The sequence below is a fragment of the Triticum aestivum genome, chromosome 5D (genome assembly GCF_018294505.1).
Source record: "Triticum aestivum cultivar Chinese Spring chromosome 5D, IWGSC CS RefSeq v2.1, whole genome shotgun sequence".
NCBI lineage: Eukaryota > Viridiplantae > Streptophyta > Magnoliopsida > Poales > Poaceae > Triticum > Triticum aestivum.
Genome location: NC_057808.1, coordinates 41,212,432 through 41,228,151, shown reverse-complemented (window position 1 = coordinate 41,228,151; position 15,720 = coordinate 41,212,432). Strand labels below are relative to the sequence as shown.

Genomic DNA, 15,720 nt, shown 5'->3' with positions numbered 1-15,720 from the left:
CCATTGTCTATACTAGCAAAAGAGTCGTGCGTTGCAAAAATATATATATATATATATATATATCATAATCTCCAATTGTCATGACCATATTTTATTGCATCACCGAGATACACTATCGCTCTCAAAATCGTAAAATCATGAACACATTTTGAGATCATGAACATTTCCTTAAACTCGTGAACATTTTTCAAATTCGTTAACAATTTTACAAATTTTCGAACATTTTCTAAAATCAAGAACAATTTTTTCAATTCATGAACATTATATACTATTTGTAAAAAAAAATTAAAAGTGTGAAAATTATTCTAAACAATTTTCTTGAATCGGCGAACATTTCTAGAATCGACAAACTTTTTTTGGAAATTGGTGGAACAATTTTTGAAATTCATGGACATTTTTTATTTAACAAACATTTTTTGAAATGCATGATCATTTTTTGAATCAACGAACAGTTTATGAATGAATAAACTATTTTGTAAGTCCGAACAGTTTTTGAATTTTTAGAAAAAGCTGAGGCATACTCTTTTTTTCCTGAGAATTAGCCGAGACATACATATTCGCTCGTAACTAGCACTGGGCCGGTTGTTGCAGATCCGGCCCATGTTCCCAGAACCACTATGCTTTCCCCCGCCGACACCTAAAAAAAACATCCTTGTCAAGATGTATTCGTGCAAATCTACGCAGTTCTTCTCCCTTCGCCGCCACCTCCACCGCCACGGCGCCGCTGCTGAACCCCTCCGTCGGCGATCATCGCGCTGGCCACAGCCCTTCTCACTTCTCGGCTCCTCCTCCGCGCGCGCATGGCCTCCTCCGCCTCCTCTGCGGCTCTCTCCGCCCTCCCTTTTCCCACCTGCTTCTCCTCCGACGACGACTCCGACGACTCTGACGACGCCAAGCCCATCCCGCCTCCACCCGTATCGGCAGAGACCTGCCCTCCTCCTCCTCCGCAGCATCAGCAGAAGCTGCGGCGATGGCAGCTGGAGCGCGAGTGCAACATGGCCATGAATGCCCTGGCGCGCGCGGGCGACGTCGACCAGGTGCTCGCCATCTTCGCAGAGCTCTGGGCTTTCGGAACTGGCCCGGGTGGTGCCTCGCCGCCCAACGTGCTCTGCTACAACACGCTCATCAACGCGCTGGCCGAAGCTGGTCACGTGGAGGAGGCCCACCTTGTGTTCGACGAAATGCTTGCAGCAGGGGTGGCGCCCAACGTGTCGTCCCTCAACATCCTTGTCAAGATGTATTCGTGCAAACCTATGCAGTTTGACCTCGCGTTCAATGAGATCGTCCGGATGCGAGAGCTTGGGGTGGAAGCCGACGCGGGCACGTACTCCACGCTCGTCACGGGGCTGTGCCGCGCGGGGATGGTCGAGGAGGCGTTGGGCGTGCTCGAATGGATGCGCGAAGAGGGGTGCCCTCCCATGGTGCAAACCTACACGCCCATTGTACAACAATATTGCCGCAAGGGCCTCGTCGAGGAGGCCAAGAAGCTGATGGACAGGATGGAAGGCGGCGGTTGCCCTCCAAACATAGTTACCTACAATGTTCTGATCAGGGCTTTGTGTGATGCCACCGAATTTGAGGAGGTCAGGCAAGTTTTGATGGAGAGTAGAACCGAAGGTTAGACGCCCAACACTGTCACATACAATACGTTTATGGATGGTCTCTGCAAGAAAGGTAGGGCTAATGAAGCACTCGAGCAGTGGGATGTTATGGCAGGCCAAGGGTTGGAGCCCACGGATTTTACTTTCAGTATTCTCCTGAATTGCCTTTGCCATGCCTTGAGGATTGCCTATGCCATACACTTGTTAGAGTGGAGTGCATCATTGGAACGGTATGCCGGTGCTGTCGCGTACAACACTGATGAGCAGGTTATGCGAAATGGGTCGTTGGAAGCGTGTTCTGAAGCTGTTGACAGACATGATCAAGAGAGGTGTGACGCCAAACACGAGGGCCTTCAACATTGCCATTCGTGCTCTTTGCTCCGGTGGGAAGTTATCCATAGCCAGGGGCGTGGTCCGTAACCCAGGGGTTTCTGCAAACGTCGTGACGTATAATACGCTCATTTATTATTGGTTTCACTACTGTCGAGATCTTCATGAGGTTTGGCGCCTAATTTCCGACATGGCGGCAGAGAAGATTGCTCCAGATGAAGTTACCTGCACTACAATCGTCCATGGGTTATGCAGAGATGGAAAGTACGATACGGCCACCAGAAACTACTTTCTACAATCGCTTGAGATTGTACTGTCAGGGGATCATCTTGACGTCCTTACAAACATGCTTGCTCGCAAAGGCAGAATCTGATTCGCAAAACAATAAAAATCTGGGCATGGTAATGATACCTCGACCCTTGCAAACAGGCTTGCTCACAATAGCAAAATCTGGGCATTGTAACAATACCTCGACCCTTGATGGTCGGAGGGTCAGCTTTAAGAGAGGTAGTCTGCACGGCCATCCCAAATGGAGGATCCTGATCAAGAAGAACCCCATCAGGTTCTCACGAGCTAAATGACGTCCCACCAGTTAGGTGGTCAGCACGTCCACTTTAATTCGTTCTATGGGAAGCGAGGACTAGAGGTATGATGATTTTAAATGTGCTTTTGGCGTCAATTAGAACTGACTGAAAGTTGCATAAATTTCCAGTCACTTTTTTCCCACCTCCAGGACGAATTTCATACAGCAGACACAGGTCACAAAGTAACTGAAAGTATCAAATTTTCAGTCGTTTTTCCCGCCTCTAGCATGAATTCAAATGTACCTAAAAGTTCCTTAACTTTCAGACAGACCTGATATCAGGTGTTGATTTACAACCCAACCCAATCACAGTTGTGACCGGGAAAACAGCCGGTGCGACCAAATATCTCCTTCCGCCAGCACGACGACAGCAAGGTTGACGAGCCAGAGAAGGGGACTTTCGATATTGTACATTGAGTTATTGGGCCTTGGCAGGTATTTGAGGTTACTGCGGCGAAGAGGGTTTTGGGTTGCAGGTATGGCTATCCCACATGATTTTGCTGGTTCTCGTATACGTGTAATCAATCAATGATGAAATCTTTCTCTCATACGTGGGGGTAACCTTCTTTCTAGAGGTGGCGACCTTATCAACCCTGCTACAAGGCAATGGGATGAGGATCTCGTGACCGAGACTTTCTGGAAGTTGATGTGCAACATATACTATCGATTCCTTTGCCGACATATGACATAGAAGATTTCGTTGCATGGAGCCTGACAAAGAACGGGATTTTCTCTGTATGTACTGCCTATTATGCTGAATGGGATCATCAACATGGGTTCAAATTGAGGCGTACAAATGGTATAGGAACTGTCGATTCAAACAAGATATGGCACCGTATTTGGAGTCTGCAATGCCCTAGCAAGGTAAGGAATTTCTTATGGAGAACACTGCACGGAACTTTGCCTTGTCGTGTCACTTTAGCAAATAGGCATATTATATGGTCTCTCCACAATGCCTGAGGTGTTCCCGTGGTGCTGATGATGTGCATCATCTCCTCTTCAGTTGTCAAAATGTCATGGAAGGCCATGGATGTGGTGCAGATGATGAATCCTCAATGATCTCCAACCTTCCATCCAAACCTCCATGGTCTTTTTTTTACCCCGCAAAAAGAAGGCCATGGAAGTTAATTTGGAGATCATTGAGGATTAATGAAATAATAGAGAGAGCATGTGATACTGATCATGTGGGTGAATCGGTCGTGGACTTGCTATTAATTACAGCTTCATGTTCATAGGTTTCAGTTGCTTGGTCAGAGAAACATTCATGAAGAGGCCATGTGATATTGCAGCGTGGTATTATGGTGGGAAAGATACAAATTAGTTCATGATGATGAGAAGGTGCAGCAACTAGCCATATCGCTATGTCTGTGCGTGCTCTTACTGCAAATTAAACTGCAGCAGCAGACACCCACGGTGAAGAAAAGAAATGGTGGCTGGATCAGACCACCACGAGGCCAGGTGAAGTTGAATGTCGATGCTGCTTCTGATGTAGACCTTCTTGCGGGCGCGTCTGCTGCTGTAATTCGCGACGCCAATGGAATTTTCGTTGCGGCCTGAAACTGGAAGATTGATCTCCACGTGGACGTCTTATCTGCGGAAGCTACCGTTCTGAAACTCGGTCTACAGTTGGCACAGTCCATCGGCTGAAACAGGATTGTATTGTAACCAATTCGAACAACTCAGATTTCATGAGCATCATGCAAGAAGTTGGAAGATCAGCAGGCATTCCTGCAGCCATCTTTGACGACTGCTATAATTTAGTTTGTGTAGCTGTTTTCCAACATTGTTTTAGATAATGTAATGTTGTTGCTCATATGCTTGGGAGTGGCTTGATGAACCAACTAGTGAGATTATCCCACTAGTGATTGATGATGTAACTCGTGTCAAATTTAAAAAGTTGGGTGGTTAATGTAAAAATAAATCAATCAATGGTGAACTTCTTTATCTCATATAAAAGAAAATGATATTTACATTCCTACCTCTAGTTGGCGCCCACTTATCTGTTTTTATCTTAGTTTGCAAGTGTCCTCAATTTTTTTTATCTTAGTTTGCAAGTGCCCTCAATTTCAAAACTCGAATTAAATGTGTTCACACCTGTTAATACGGATGCTTTTGTAATACTTTCTGTTTACATGGTACTTATGGATTGTAATTTTTTATATCAATTAGGAGGACAAATTATTACCCTTTATAGATTAAAGGACAAAAAAAATTCCATTTTAGGCCGGCCACTCGGGAAGGCTAGCGAGCAGCCGGCCGCTCGCTAGACTTGTCAAAAAAAAGGGGGGGTTGACAATTTGCCACTTCTTACTTTGCACTTTAACAATTTGCCAGTACTTATATTGTATTTGATCTTTTGCCACTCTTTACTTTGCACTTTGATATTTTGTCCTGTCATGTGGGACCCATGAGGAAATCCCTAAACTGCCCTTTGGACCTGATTGACCACGCACGGGATGATGTCTGTCCACATCTCCCGGTCCTATCCCCTCGCTCTCTCTCTCTTGTTTGCAGTAGCATGCTCGGCGCCTGGCATCTTGCACCATGGCAGCAGCGACTGGGAGCTAGGGGCGGCCTCGAGCATGTGCTTGGGCGCTGGAAAGGAGCTCCAGATTGACGGGGGGATGCAGCGTCGTCGAGACACAGTGCTGAAGGCGCCGGGAGCAACAGGGGCCGGCGGCGGCCAGGCATAGCCTCGTGAGCTAGGGTTCATCCGGATTTGGGGAATCAACTGATCCAAGTTTCAGTCAAACAAAGCATAAAGGGTATACTTGTCCACTGTTTTATGCACATATTATGTCAATCATTTGTGGGGTATTGTTTTTGTGTTGAAAAGTGGCAAATAATTAAAGTGCAAAGTAAAGAGTGTCAAAAGATCAAATACTACCTCCGGTCATTTTTAGTCCGCATATAAGTTTTGTCTGAAGTCAAAGTACCTCTACTTTGATAAAATTTATAGAAAAAATATCAACATTCACAATGCCAAACCAATATTGTTAGATTCACAATATATATATTTTGTATTGTAGATGTTGATATTTTTTAATATTATTTGGTCAAACTTCATAAATTTTGACTTGACACAAATCTAATACGCGAAGTAAAAAGGACCGGAGGGAGTACAATGTAAAGTAGTGGCAAATTGTCAAAGTGCAAAGTAAGAAATGGCAAATAATAAAAAAACCAAAAAAAGTGAGGTAAAAGCAAAGCAAATAAAAGTAAAGAAGTCGTGTAGTGGGCCGGCCCAAAGAAGGAAAACAGGTAGGTTTCCGTCCCAAATCCCCCAAACCTCCATCGCTGGGTCTCCGGCGAGCTCTCCGGTGAGGCGAATGCCAGCACCGGCCGCCCCCACCTCCCGGCCTCCTCTTCTAAGCCTGTTTGGTAAACACTTAGGCAGGGGAATGGGAGTTTGCACAAGTGTGTTTATGAAGGGATTAGTCATGGGAAGTAGATTTTTACTCCCATTCCCTTGTTTGGTATATGATGGGAATTAGCGTGGGATAAAACTCTGCTCACGAATTAACAGGGTACCCCTGGGAAGAAATAGGTGGGAATTGGCTTCCTCAACTCCCATTCCCCTTCCTGCTTAAACTCTCATTCCCTCTAATCAAACAGTGGACTTTTAATCTCCTCACCCCTCAACTCCCATTCCCCATCTCGAATTCCCCCGAACCAAACACGCTGTAAGGATTTCCTCTATCAAAATAGAGAAGAAAAATAAACCGCTCCCCCACCCAAATCGATCGATCCATCTCAACCTAGCTAGGTTTCCGGCGAGGCGATGGCCAGCCTCTGTGGCCAGCACCGGCCATCTCCGCGTCTACGGTCCGGCGTTGCCTCATGAAGGCACCCTGTCGTGGGAGGAGAGAGAGCAGGACACGTCACTCCTCCTCCTCAGGATCGGGCACCACCGCGACGAAGCCAGCAGGCTGCTCGCCTCGCACCCCGATCTGCTACGCTTCCTCGATGCGGCGACCTGCGTCGGCCTGCTCGATCCCGTCTCCAACATAGTCGTCAGCGCCATGCTTGCCGCCGCCGCAGATCCCGTCGGCGGGGCCTCGGCGCTCGTCGGCGTCGCCGACATGGACATGAAGCAGCGCTCCCTCGACGGCCTCGTCGCCTTCCTCACCTGCTTCTTCCCTCACCTCACCGACTGGGAGGCCGTCAGGTACCTTGTCCTCGCCGAGGCCGACCCCCTCGTTGCCGCGCGCATCGTCGTCGATGACCGCCGCACCAAGTGCTTCCGCCCAGGCTCCGCGGCCACCAACGGCGCCCTCAGGCTCGCTCTCAAGTGCGCAACGGTGGCCGCCAAGCATCCGTGTCCCTCCGAGCTCGCGGGCGTTTGGCTGTCCATGTGCTCCTCCCTCGACACCCTCGAGAAGGCCGTCTCCTTGCTCAATTCCCCCGGCGACATCCTCCACACTCTGGCCAAGCAGACGCCATATGTCCCTTGTCCGGCTCCTGTTGGCATTGGCAGCAGCCTCATCAGACCATGGGAGCTTGCCGCCCGTCGCAGTAAGCACGCCGCCACGGTGACCCACCAGTATTCCTGGTCACTTAGGCGAGTGCTCCTACATACGATCCATGGTTTCTACCTGCAGGCTCTCGCCAGGATGCCGGGCGGCGACCTGCGGTCTCGGTACCACCGGAGCATGCTCAAGGCTGGCCATTGCTACGGCCCTTTCGATTCTGTCACCAACATCATCGTCAACACCATCTGGTACGAAGCCACCTTCCCACCACTGAGTCAACTGGACGAGCTCGACATTCTCGGCACCTTGAACCTGATGCGGATTGAAGCACGATCCTTGTATGGACTTGTCTCTTTCCTCTGCACCCATGACAAAGGTCTCAATGCCGATCAGGCCATAAGGATCCTGCTCGACATGGATCTCGACTTGGCCGCGACAAAGCAGTGCAGCGGTGTCCAGGAAGAACAAGAAGAAGCCTTCAGGGCTGCTGCAATTGCGGCATGGCATCCCAGACCCGATGCCCAGGCAGGATTCCTCAGTTCATGCAGGAAACCTGAAGTCCTGTTACTGCTGTCAGATAATGGGGGCCAACAACAGCTCTCCTCTCAGTGTGTCCAGCAGCTTGCCATGCTATTGTCATCTGCTTTCAATTCCACTGGCATCTCAGCCCAGCAGAAGCAGCCAGTTGCCGTTTGTGAACGGGCATTCAATCTTAGCATGTCAGAGGGACGCAAACAGCGAAGGGATCATAAAAGAATCTCCAGAAAGGTCAAGGCTGCACTAAGCAGATATGAGATGCAGAATTCGGTGAGTTAGTTTATTCCTCAGAAGATACCTCTATATATATTTGTTTGTTTGTGTCCAAAATTACATCAACGAAAAAGCCACTCGATCAAAACAGCTGATGGACCTCGTTTGATTAGTTAATTTATCCTACAGTCCACAGAAACCTCTACATCTTTTAATAGCAATTCCATCAGTCTAAAGGCCTACTTGATCAAAACATGTGGTGGAACTTGCTGCTGCCGACCTCCATGGATGCTTATTAGCTTTTTTGTTTTGTTTCATTGCATGATTTAGAGCTTCCCCTTAATTTGAATGACACACCTGCTGATTTGCTCGTTTTCTGCCGTCTTACAGGGGCACGCCTGTTACCGGCTTCATGTGATCTGCGGTGTGAATGTATCCGTATCTGGTCGTGACTGGAAGCGAAAAACTCGTTTCGACGATGACTACTACCATCACATACATGCCAACTTTCTGGTGACGCAGGATGTTGGCTCTGTAGGTTCAGTTCCAGTACTCTTCTTTGCTGAGCTTAGCAATGACGATGATGGCGACAAGGATAGCCAGCTTTTATGTTGCCCTGTGGATTTTCCAACACCAGGGGCTGGTATGCTCCCGCTCTTATGTTTAAGATAAGATTCTCTTTATCATCAGATAGATAGATATGGATCTTCATTAACTGGTCTGATGCTCATATCACACACACAATCAACTCACCAGAATCTTACTTCTGAAGTCAAGATAGAAAGTACTCCCTCTGTAATTTAATAGAAGACTTTTTTGAGATGCTGTAAGTGTTTAAAAACATCTTATATTAAGTTACAGAGGGATTATATGTTTATATATTCTGTAGGTTAAATACTGATGTTGTCTGTTTTGTTAAAAAAAATTAAGTGGGTGTAAATCTCTGCTATGATTACTAATTGTGGTCTGCATACGTGTGTCAGAGCCAGTGCGCTGCCTTTTCTGCGAGCTAGAAGGGATCAGGATTGTGCACCCGGCTAGTGGGGAGGGATTCCATGGGCACGAGGTGGAGTTTGGGAAGATGGTCCGCGGAGAAGATCTATATGACAACGGCTACTATCGGGAGGTGTACAACAACGACCGCATTCTAAGTAATGGCGATTATGTTACGAACTGGATCCATGATGGACTCGAGGAGGACTACATGTACCTAGGTAGCAATGACTTCACCATCAAGGAAGACGACGGCCATGAGTCGGATGAATATGGAGACGAGTAGTATATATAGTGACAGGGGTGTAGTATTCACTTCACTGATGATCCTCATATTAAGCTGTAGCTAGTTTGTGTGCTTCTTCCATTTATATTGGGCAGGTCTTCTGAAAGGTGGTGATAAAACCAAGCTTCAGGAAGCGGTCAATCAGCCGTTGGCGATTGTGACGTATCTTGCTGGTCAGATGCGTGAGGCTCCGGCTGGAGCCAATAGGGCGCTTGGAGCTGGTGATCAAGCAGGAGTCTTGTGTATTGCTGATGCCTGTGGCCGTAGTTTTTCTGCTCCTTTAAACGTTGTGGTCCTTTTGTCTCTAGTTCTATCTAGTGCATTGAACTCTACTGTTGTGGTTGCAGGTGATACCAGGTTTTCGTGTAGCGAGCGCTTTGATGGCGATCACTCACAACGGGTTTCCCTCAGCTCTCTGCCTCTCTTTTCAATTACCAATTTGCTGGTCTTGTAAGAACTAAATATCTCGGTTGAGCGATACTGGAAAGGGAAACTGTTTGTTTCTTTGGAATCTGTTGGCATCCGTATAGTGCCCGGAGCAGAAAGACATGGGATGCTCGACCCAAATAAGGTAATAACACAGCTAAACCCCCCAAGTGAGGCAGGAGATTGCTCACGAGAAATGTGGAAGCTAATTGGAGCACCCCTTTGCCGAATAAGGTGAGAATTTTTGCTTGAAGAGTAGCCTGGGACAGCGCTTGTCCTGAGTCTTGTGGCTACAAGACTGAAACTAGATTTCGTGCTACAGTAGACTGTACTAAAGCCAAAGCTTTGAGAAACGAAATGAGAAGATCCCAGAGCTTGTTTCCGCAGGGCTGCTTTCCAGTATTCTGGACCGGATTGGCTCTTGCTGCTTCTTTCAAGAATTTTTGAGGGTTCTCATGATTTTCTGGACAGTATTCTGGATTTTTTTTGTGTGTGAAACATTGACAAATGTTTTTGTAGCTTGCAAAATTTCATCACGAAATGACATTCGTGGAAAATGTGAGAAAAAATTGATGCTCCAAAATGCGTTTGAGCATTGATTTTTTTTTTCTTCACGATTTCCACGGATGACATATGGTGATGAAATTTTGCAAGCTACTCCCTCCGTTTCATAATATAAGAGCTTTTTGACACTACCATAGTGGCAAAAACGCTCTTATATTATGGGATGGAGAGAGTAACAAATATGGTGAAGAAACTTAGGGCCTCTTTGATTCACATGATTCTAGAAATACATAAATAGGAAAGGTATAGGATTTTTTTTTTGCGGGTTAGGAAGGGTATAGGATTAGAGTGGCATGTACACTTAAATCCTAGTGTAAGATTAGCAAGGAGTGTTTGATGCAAGAGGAAAAATAAAGAAATTGTAAAAAGAGGTTGGGGTGGATGTTAGATTTTTTTTATGAAATGTAGTATAAAAGATTTCATAGAAAAAATTCCTATGAAATCCAATGCTATGACTCAAAGTACCAACATAAGAAAATTTTGTAAGAATTTCAATCCTCCAAAAATTCCATAGAATTCCTTTGAATCAAAGGAGCCTTTGATGTCCGGACGAGACGTTTACCGCGAGTACTAAAATGATAGATGCAAATAACAGTGTTACTTTTTTTTAGGGCCACAACAGTATTACTGATGCACTGTAAACAGAAAGGCAGTTTTTGGTCCCAAAAACTACTTGTTAGGTCGACAGACTTGCTAATCCTATATAATACTTATAAACGAACTATAGCTGCTACTTAACCGAGGATCATCAGTGCAGGCAAGCGAATACTACACCCAACACAGTAAAATAAATTACTCTATTCACCATCACTAGATTCCTCGTCACATATTACTCCAGGTCGTCAACCTCCTCGCTTTCATCTTCCTCGATGTTGAAGTCATTGCTACCGAGGTACATGCAATCCTCGTCGAGTCCGTCGTGCACCCACTTCGCAACATACTCATGGTTGGTGTAGGGCTCGATGTCGCCCTCCGGATAGTAGTCATTATTGTACAGATTTTCTCCGCGGACCATCTTCTCGAACTCCGCCGCGTGCCCATGGAATCTCTCCAGGGCCGGGTGCACAATCCTGATTCCTTGATGCTCGCAGAAAAGGCAGCGGACTAGTCCTGCTGTACAGAGATGCACAAGATGAAGCACGCAGTAATAAGGAGATTAAATTATGACGAATCTGCATACACTTGATTTTTCCAAGAATTTTTAGTAGGAATTTCGCTCTAGTTTGGAAAGTTACCCTGATGAATTGACTGCTTATACGTGTGCAAAAGTCTACTTTTCAGTTGCTCAGGCTAAACAGGCAGTAGCAGATAACTGGTTACTTGTGGTCCCTCAGAATGTTTGTAACGATATGATCATACAAATTAGGAAATCTACTTAATCAATTCAACGATTACAACCAGATTCGATTGTGGTTTGTAAACTATCAACTTCCTAGTGAATGTAACCATCTACATATCATCTACAGTACACATGCGTGGCAGCACATGACATGAGCAAGAACTATGTATGAAGAACCATATCCATATGATGAAAAGAAAAAGAAAGGAACCTTAAACAAAGGGGAAGGAACGTGTGTATATACCAGCGCCTGGTGGTGGCAAGTCCACGGGGCAACACAGAAGCTGGCTATCCTGGTCGTCGTCGTGGTTGCTAAGCTCGGCAAAGAAGAGTACAGGAGCTGAAACTATGCCGGCAACATTTCGAGTCGCCAGAAAGTTGGCATGGGTGTGATGGTAGTAGTCATCATTAGGATCAAGTCCTGGCTTCAAGCCCGAGCCTTCGCAGTTGTCAGGACCTGACACACATTCATTCACACCACACACCACATGAAGCTGATAAGAGTGTCCCTATAAGATTGCGAAAGGCAAGTGAATCAGCAAGTGAGTGTAAAGTAGAACTAAGGGAAGATCAATATCCCCTCTTTTCAGACCACTACGGTCTCACAGCACATCCTAATCAAACTTTATCTCATGGCACTACTTGTTTGAACGTTATTCTAGAGCTCCAGATGATAATGCTTGTCCTTCGCGTAGGAATTAACTCAATCATCAGGATCTTACCCAACAAATTGGAGGATCGGTGCAAAACTAAAAAGTGGGCCTTATAGCTATTAAAAGGCAATTACGGGGAAAACATGTTTCTATCCCTAGTTGTCTGTATTGTTCAATCAGAAGTAGGGCACCAACAATTTTTTTTTCGAAATACTTATCTTTGCCGATGCAACAGTAACTGAAAAACTTACCGAATTGTATTGCAAAAGAGCCCAGTTGTTCCAAAATATTTAAAATATCAATGGGTCATATATGCAGTTTCATTTGGAATAAAAATCTCTGAGTATCTTTTACTATACGTACAACTCTTTATCAGAATTATTTTTACCCATAATGAGTTCAGTCACAGTAGAAAAAGAATGGAAGCTCTTTATCAGAATTCCTTTTACCCATAATGAGTGTAGTCACAGTAGAAGAAGAATGCAAGCTCTTACTATCAGCCGATGAGCAATGGGGTAGTGTGGTGCATGAGTAGTAAATGAAAAACCAAAAAATTGCTATGCATGACTAGTAGTGTGGTGCATGACTGAGAGGGATGCGTATGCAGCAGTGCAGATTCCCAGGAAGAAGTAAATGATATATTCTTTATTGCCTTGACAATTCCCAGCTAATGTAATGATTAACACTATGAAGTAGAGTATAAGACTAACAACCTCTAAAAATTGAAAGTAAAACTAATACTCCCTCCGTCTAGGTGTGTAAGTCATCTTACGAAAACCAAATAATCCCAAAACACTTAGGCGCGGTGCATTAACTTCTACCTCGTTTTTTGTTTCTTCACATATCAACCAATAAGAGACGAGGGGCGTGCATGCTTTTAATGACTTGAGACTACCAAACACGACATGCAGTGGTTAGTTCATTGCATGCAATGATATTAATTAGCAAATAAACATTAAGGTCTCTCGTTTTTCTCTCCTTCTTGGTCACGGTGCACAACCTAAGATGACTTACTCACCTAGACGGAGGGAGTAGTAGTATATGGAACTTAAGGAAAAAACTGGGGCCCCAAAAATTTGGGGACCTGCCAGACAGGGGCCCGTCAATCATGCAGTGAAGCAAACTTCTTGGGCTTGTTCAAAATTTGTTTACATGTGGCAACGGTTCAGCAGGATTATAAACAAAAATGATATATGAACTTTCACAAGATGAACTGCAGGTCGAGGGAGGTCGATAGGTAGCAGGTCCATTAGCTGTTTATGTAGGTTTTTGGTTGATATAATTTGGATAAAAATATAAATATAGAGGTATCCGAGGGATAAACTAACTCACTGAATTCTGCTTCTCATATCTCCTTAGTGCAGCCTTGACCTTTGCGGAGATCCTTCTATGAGTCCTTCGCTGTTTACGTCCCTCAGACATGGTAAAATGGAACTGTCGTTCAGAAATGGGAGCTGGCCTCTGCTGATGGGTTGGGACACAAACAATGGAATGATATTCAGAGCACAATAGCGTGTGTATCTGGTGGACACATTGAGAGGAGAGCTGATACTGGCCTCCATCTTGTAGCAGTGACAGGACATGAGGCGCTACCAACATCGCCTTTAATGAACTGAGGAATCCTGCTTGGGCGTCGGGTCTGGGGTGCCATGCCGCAATGGCAGCAGCCCGGTAGGCTTCTTGTTCTTCCTTGACACTGCTGCAGTGCTTTGTCGCGGACAAATTGAGTGCCGTGTCGAGCAGGAACCTTATGGCCTGATCGGTGTCGAGATCTTGGTAACAGGTGCAGAGGAAGGAGACAAGTCCGTAGAAGGATCGTGCTTCAATCCGCATTAGGCACAATGTGCCGACAATGTCGAGCTCGTCTTGCTGACTCAGTGGTGGGAAGGTGGCTTGGTACCAGATGGTGTTGACGATGATGTTCGAGACGGGGTCAAACGGGCCGTAGCAATGTCCAGCATCGAGCAGGCTGCGGTGGTAACCAACCGGCAATCTGGCGAGAGCCTGCAGGTAGAATCCATGGATCGTATCGAGGAGCACTCGCGTCAGTGACCACGAATGCCGGTAGGTCAGCTTGGGGGCGTGCTTGCGGCAACGGGCAGCAAGTTTCCATGGCCTGACGAGGCTGCCATCAGGAGGAGGACATGGTGAATGTGCCGTCTCCTTGACCAATGTGTGGAAACTGTGGAGGATGTCGCGGGGGAAATTGGGCTGCACACCCGAGAGCAAAGGGACAACATTGTTGAGGGAGGAGCTCAGCGACAGCCAAGCGTCGGCGAGCTGCGAGGGACACGGGTGCTTGGCGGCCACCATGGCGCAGTGGAGGGCCAGCTTGAGGGCGCCGCGGGCGGCGGCGGAGCCTTCGCGGAAGCACCTGACGCCGCGGTACTCGATGACGATGCGCGCGGCAACGATGGGGTCGGCTTCGGCGAGGAGAAGGTACCTGACGGCCTCCCAATCGGCGAGGTAAGGGAAGAAGCAGGTGAGGAAGGCGACGAGGCCGTCGAGGGAGCGCCGCTCCATGTCCCTGAGCCTGGGCCCGTCCACCGCCGTCGGGCCTCCCGTGTCAACTGGAGCTTCTGCGGCGGCGAGGAGGGTGCTGGCGATTATGTTGGAGACCGGATCGAGCAGCCCGACACAGACTCCCAAGCAGACGTCGGAGAGCCACCGGAAGGTGAGCCGCCCGAGGGCTTCCTCGTAGTGGTGCCGGATCTTGAGGAGGAGGAGTGACGCTTCCTGATCTCTGTCCTTCATCAGCGGGGCGCCGTAGTCATGCAGCGCCGGACCGTAGACGCGGAGATGGCCGGTGCTGGCCTTGGCGTTGAGGCTGGCCATCGCCTCGCCGGCGGCGACCTAGGTGGAGATCGATTTGGGGAAATCTCTTTGGAAGGAAGAAGGGTGGTTTGCTTGCTCAGTGTAGTGCCGTCCGGGCCCTGGGCCTAATTCATCAAAGCCCATCTGCCCTGTAAGTCGATGTTGCTTGAAGAGGAAAGCATACCCCCAAATCCCTCCTGATGGGCTCAAAAAAAAAAAAAAATTCCCTCCTGATGGATCAAATCCCCGTATAAACTCGAAAACCAGTTAAATCACCCTCTTTTCTAACAAAAAAAACTTAAATCACCCTCTGAACTCTGTCAAAACCGGATCTAGCGTCAGGATAGTTTTTGGACAGGATTTCAGGTGGTTTTGAGTTATTGATGGGGTCTGGGCATGCTGACTTGGCATAGGACGTGGCAGTGGAGAACGAGTCGAGTAGTGTTACCCACCCAACGTCGTTGCCGCGCTTGACGGTGATCGAGTCGAGCTTGTCGAAGAAGAGGACCCATGACACCGATTGGCGCGCCTTGTAGAATAGGTCACAGATGTTCGACTCGCTCTCGCCGAACCACATGGTCAACGACTCTAGGCCCTTGACGTTGACGATGATGAAGTTGGCCTTGCACTCCCTCACGAGGCTGAAATCACTATTTTAACCCTTTTTAGCAAGTTAAGCACGATCTGACCCTTGTCCTAATCTGTTTTGAGATCTGACCATTTTCCTACCGCCGGACCCGCTAGCAGTATTTATAACTACCTATCACCATGGGCTCCAGCGGTAGGGCACTTATCCACGTCAGCACCCACCAGCGAGTCGTCAACTCTGCCGTCAATCCTACCGCCCGAGCCCCCGGCGGTAGGCTATTATACCCTACAACCAGCGGGTCCGATTTTAGGGTTCGAACA

General features: G+C 47.1%; 3 protein-coding genes across 5 annotated transcripts; 2 read left to right on the top strand and 1 right to left on the bottom strand.

Annotated features, from left to right (window-relative positions):
* The first annotated feature begins 669 nt into the window (after positions 1 to 669).
* On the top strand, positions 670 to 4,478 carry LOC123119293 (protein Rf1, mitochondrial). The gene is made up of 3 exons (XM_044539039.1): positions 670 to 2,990; positions 3,088 to 3,378; positions 3,750 to 4,478. The coding sequence occupies exon 1, from the start codon at positions 801 to 803 to the stop codon at positions 1,620 to 1,622; it is 822 nt and encodes a 273-aa protein (XP_044394974.1). The 5' UTR covers positions 670 to 800; the 3' UTR covers positions 1,623 to 2,990; positions 3,088 to 3,378; positions 3,750 to 4,478.
* A 1,585-nt stretch (positions 4,479 to 6,063) lies between these two features.
* Positions 6,064 to 9,911, top strand: LOC123119292 (uncharacterized). Of its 2 annotated transcripts, XR_006458589.1 has the most exons (4): positions 6,065 to 7,793; positions 8,127 to 8,379; positions 8,720 to 9,278; positions 9,363 to 9,911. XR_006458589.1 is itself a non-coding variant. In XM_044539038.1 (3 exons), exons 1-3 carry the CDS (start codon positions 6,537 to 6,539, stop codon positions 9,013 to 9,015), a joined length of 1,806 nt encoding a protein of 601 aa, XP_044394973.1. In that variant the 5' UTR covers positions 6,064 to 6,536; the 3' UTR covers positions 9,016 to 9,911. The 2 variants fall into 2 exon arrangements, 1 of the variants encoding a protein (XP_044394973.1); XM_044539038.1 differs by having other exon boundaries at positions 6,064 to 7,793; positions 8,720 to 9,911.
* A 670-nt stretch (positions 9,912 to 10,581) lies between these two features.
* On the bottom strand, positions 10,582 to 14,941 carry LOC123119290 (uncharacterized). 2 transcript variants are annotated; one of them, XM_044539037.1, is made up of 3 exons: positions 13,330 to 14,941; positions 11,589 to 11,853; positions 10,582 to 11,115 (listed from the first exon to the last, which is right to left on the bottom strand). In XM_044539037.1, exons 1-3 carry the CDS (start codon positions 14,830 to 14,832, stop codon positions 10,835 to 10,837), a joined length of 2,049 nt encoding a protein of 682 aa, XP_044394972.1. In that variant the 5' UTR covers positions 14,833 to 14,941; the 3' UTR covers positions 10,582 to 10,834. The 2 variants fall into 2 exon arrangements, with proteins under 2 accessions (XP_044394972.1, XP_044394971.1); XM_044539036.1 differs by having other exon boundaries at positions 10,582 to 11,118; positions 13,330 to 14,939.
* Between the last annotated feature and the right edge of the window lie 779 nt (positions 14,942 to 15,720).